Below are 4,865 nucleotides of genomic sequence, written 5' to 3' on the forward strand. Positions count from 1 at the left end.
TACTCGGCCTTCCTCACTCGGCCTCGACCTCACTCGGCCGCTCACCTTACTCGGCCTTGACCTCGCTCGGCCTCAAACTTACTCGGCCTCGACCTCACTCGGCTCTCACCTCACTCAGCCTTAACCTCGCTCAGCCTCAACCTTACTCGGCCTCGACCTCACTCGGCCGCTTACCTTACTCAGTCTCTACTTTTCACAATGTAACTTAAACCATCTCCATTAACTTATACCATTTTCTTTCTCCCCCTAAATCCATGATTAGCTCATATAGCAAAATCCTCCCTCTTAAAATAATATAGATAACTTTAAAAATATCAATAAGCTCCCCCTAGATCAATGAATTTAACATATTATTTTTAATCTAAGCTCTCCCTAGATTCATGATAACACATATATAAATTAAAATATTATTATCACATACTTATAACTCAAATAAAATATCCATAAAATCTTAAGAGCAAAACCATAGAACCTTAAGCACATCCAAAATATCTATCCCAAACACAATCAAAGTTTAAGGTTTTACAAACATTCACAAAGTTATCAAGTCACTCATACTACATGTCATCATCACTAGGTGGAGGAGGTCGAGAAGGAGATTGAAAATGCATATGCATTTTCTGCACCATGTCACATATGAATTGCTGCTGTGCAAGACCATCATGTTGTCTTTGTGTGACAGCTCTCACTTCTTGACGCAGAGAACGAATCTCCATAAGACATACTTTGACTTGCCCGTCAACATCAGAAATCATTTTCTCCAGACGAGTAAGCCTCTCAGCCACTCACCTTATTCAGCTTCTGACTTACTTGGCCTCGACTTAAGTATCGACCTCGGCCTTACTTAGCTTTGGCCTTACTGGGCCTTGACCTCACTCTACCGCTCACCTTACTTGGTTTCGACTCGGCCTTGGCCTCGACCTCGCTCAGCTTCGGCTTCACTTGGCCTTTACCTTTCTCGGCCGCCACCTCACTTGGCCTCAGCCTAACTCGGCCTTGGCCTCACCTTACTTGGCCTTAGCCTAACTCGGCCTTGGCCTCACCTTACTTGGCCTCGGCTTCACTCGGCCTCGATCTCACTTGGCCTCGACCTCGCTCGGCTTTGACTTCACTTGGCCTTTACCTTGCTCGGTCGCCACCTCACTTGGCCTCAGCCTAACTCGGCCTTGGCCTCACCTTACTTGGCCTCGGCTTCACTCGGCCTCGATCTCACTTGGCCTCGACCTTGCTCGGCTTTGGCTTTACTTGGCCTTTACCTTGCTCGGCCGCCACCTCGCTTGGCCTCAACCTGACTCGGCATCGGCCCCACTCGGCCACTCTACCTCACTCGGCCTCGATCTCACTTGGCCTCAACCTCGCTCGGCTTCGGCTTCACTCGGCCTTTACCTCGCTCGGCCGCCACCTCACTTGGCCTCAGCTTCGACCTCGGCATCGGCCCCACTTGGCCACTCTGCCTCACTCGGCCTCGATTTCATTGGTCTCGTCCTTGCTCGGCCACTCTGTCACTCAACAACCCGACAGCTCTGCCACTCTGTCAACTCATCCACTCATCCAAATCTTTCAACCACTCATCCCGGCCATCTCATCTCGGCCACTTCAAGTTCGGCACCTCATCTCAACATCTCAGCACTAATATGGTAAGCGAGACGATTAAATCATTATACATAGTCCAGTCAGTCAGACTACACCTCCTTCAACTAGACTTAGAGGGGAGGCTTCTAATCCGGCTAGTTATTACCCATCCAAAAGGATAAGGATGACGACCAAGTCCCCAAACTTGGCCCCCTAAAATCCTGCACATTAATGCACAAGACCGTCAAATGAAGATCAGCAAATCTGAACCATTGGATATTTGAAAACCCTCAAAGATTATCCTTACCACATTAATAGCGCATCAATAGCCAATCACATGCACTGATCTCCATAGATGATGCTCCGCCTGATACTATATAAACCCCGCAGGTATGAAGAAAAAAGGGGGCTCCTCCTCTCTCTCTATTTCTTTCTCATTTTTATTATTCGTTTCTTTCTTTCTCTGTGCTAACTTGAGCGTCGGAGTGGCTTGCCGGGGTCCCCTGGTGCCATTCTAACCCTCTTCTTTATTGCTTTTCAGGTCCCCTCATCTCCTCGGCGATTCTCTTCGAGGAGCGTGTACATCAGCAGTTCTGAACCGGTAGATAAACCGTCCACGGCGAATTGGCCGGAACAATTTCTTTTATGCATTCATTCAAAAACCTCAAATGCATCCACATCTTATCCCAAATTCTTTTTCTGCAATCATACATAATATATGTCAATATAAATAGAACAAATGAGATATATTGAATTTATATCTAAATATAAATTTTGAATAAATTTATGAGATGTATGCATTATTAGGATAAACGTGTTAAAAAAGTAGGTTTACCATTCTCTCATGGTGTGCTCCAAAAGAAATTAAACCTCCAAGATGTTTGGTAGTAGACCCTTCGCTATCATTTAATTCTTACGTGTAATTTCACATTTGATCTTGTGATCTTCTTTATTCAAATGATTTTTAAACAAATCATTCCATATATTAGCTTCCATCCAGTCATGTCCCCTACCTATCCTATTTAATAGGTCTGGTTCTCTTCCTAAATCTTCTTGTGCAAATGATAATGTTACTTTCTTAGTCAAATGCATGGATGCCCTATATCTCTCACTTGCATTTTCATTCCATACATTTTTTATTTCTCTGTCTGTCAAATTCTCCCAATCATATCTTAACTGTGTCAAATCGAATAAGTAATAGCATATCAATCGAAGAAATATAGAAGAAAATTAACAATATCATCCATTTTCTCGTAACACAATAATAACTAGATGAATTAATAATAAGCATCATATGCTATTCTTTTTAATATATTTTAAGGTTAATTATAGACCTGACGACCTAGAGCGTTGCCTGCGTCGCGAGACGGGAGAAAACGGGGGTAGAAAGGTGATTTGGTGTGATTACTGTGTGGGCCATGTGACTATTTTTATAAACTCATTCCAGGCGACTTGAAGACGAATCGAGTCGCCTGGAAAGAAGCGGTGCGAGACGACTGGAGTTAGAAAATCCGTTGTGTATGCAAAAATCATGGTCGATTTCTAGTTTCTCGGTTTGAGGTGGCTAGATGTTAGTTTCCAGTCGACTGGATTTGGCTGGGCCAGATTTTTTGTGTCCATTTCGGGTTAATCAGGTTTGATTTAATTGATTAAATTTTAACTTAGGTTTTGACTAATTCTTTTTAAGGAAAATTTAAGGTAAAATTTAATTTAGTTAATTTAGTTAAGGTAGTTAAGAAAAATTTGGTAATTTAGTTAAAGTTGATTAGGATTAGTTAAGAAAGATTTGGTAATTTAGTTAAACTTGATTAGGATTAGTTAAGAAGAATTAGTTTAATTAAGGTAAAATTAATTTAATTAAGGAAAATTAATTTAATTGAGGTAAAATTAATTTAATTAAGGTAAGATTATTTTAATTAATTTAATTAAGATAAAATTTATTTAATTAAGGTAAAATTAATTTAATTAAAGTAAGATTATTTTAATTAATTTAATTATGGTAAAATTTATTTAATTAAGGTAAAATTAATTAATTGAGGTAAAATTAATTTAATTAAGGTAAAATTAATTTAATTGATTTCTAACTAATTAATTCAAAAGATTTCACTTTGATCTCACCCATATATAGATTATCACCAGTTAATCTTATAAGGTTTTGTAAAATAATTTTTCAGTTTTATCTTATTTAATTAGATTTTTAGGTATCTATTATTTGATTAACTTTGAGTTAGATTCAAGCTTAATCGGTTGACTTTTTAAATGTACATTTCAAGGATCAGCTTCCAGGCCATGGCGAGGCACAGTGGCCTTCTTAGGTATCGAAACAATGACTACTTTCTAAGACAAAGCTGATTCAAAAAATCATAAGCTTAGCTAGTCTAGAGAGAAACTTTGGTCTAACTAGTTTAGGATATGGCGAGGTAGCTTCGGCTAGTTCGACCTGGCTAAGCAAACCAAGAAAGGTACTTCTTACCCCACTTGACTACTTAAACTGGGTCTCCCTAACGTACTATCATCTCGCCCCACCCTGGTACTAAGTTAGGTAATAATTAATCAAATATTTGTCCTTACCTAGCCTAGGTTATTCTAATGCAGAAAAATAAAATAAACTAAAAGGAATGCAAACAATCATTTATAGGTTTTGGATCCCCCTGAATCATGTCCCTTGTTGAGTTTGATCAAATAATGTATTTGATCCTTGGAAACCCAGAATTGGTTCATTCTAACTAGATTTATCAGTTTGGACTTTGGAACCCATGCTTGAACTCTGGGTTTCTTTGGTCTGTGCAATAATGTTATGATTGCTCTATTTTTAGCTTTGAGTCCAATAGCTGATCGATTGTATCCAGTCTTTTGGTTTCCAAGTATCATGTCAAGATACTTAGATCCAGAGGTAAATTTTTTAAGTGATCCTCTTAGATCGTCAACTTGAAGTTTTAATTGAGAATTTTTCTTCTCAAGTTGAACTCAAGTCAAATTCTCAATTAGAGTGACTACGATTGATGATCCAGAGTTGACTTTCTCCTTGAGGAGAGTTATCTCCTCTTTGAGCGATTCAACTAAGGCATCTGACTTAGATAATTTTTTAGTTAAACTAACAATTATTGAATATAGCCTTTCTGTACTTACAGTGGTGTGGGAACCTTCAAAAATAGATGTGGATCCGTGGCTTGTACTTGAGTCTGATTCTGATTTGCTATCGACCTCTGTTGGTTCGTCTCTTGCTGGTAGTGCGAGGAAGCTTGTCGTAGTTTATTCGTCTGAGTCCTTTGATGACGATTCATCCCAAGCGC

General features: G+C 39.3%; 1 protein-coding gene across 1 annotated transcript in view; it reads right to left on the reverse strand.

Annotated features, from left to right (window-relative positions):
• Positions 1-1,432, reverse strand: part of LOC141813032 (uncharacterized) — a 5,192-nt gene extending 3,760 nt beyond the window's left edge. Inside the window, exon 1 of the mRNA XM_074700943.1 lies at positions 1,344-1,432. Coding sequence (XP_074557044.1) covers positions 1,344-1,432 — 89 coding nt within the window. The remainder of the gene's footprint in view (positions 1-1,343) is intronic.
• Positions 1,433-4,865: the final 3,433 nt, after the last annotated feature.

This window comes from Curcuma longa, chromosome 20 (genome assembly GCF_044706935.1).
Source record: "Curcuma longa cultivar G26 ecotype Majalengka, Jawa Barat chromosome 20, ITB_CL_G26_1.1, whole genome shotgun sequence".
In the NCBI taxonomy this organism is placed as follows: domain Eukaryota; kingdom Viridiplantae; phylum Streptophyta; class Magnoliopsida; order Zingiberales; family Zingiberaceae; genus Curcuma; species Curcuma longa.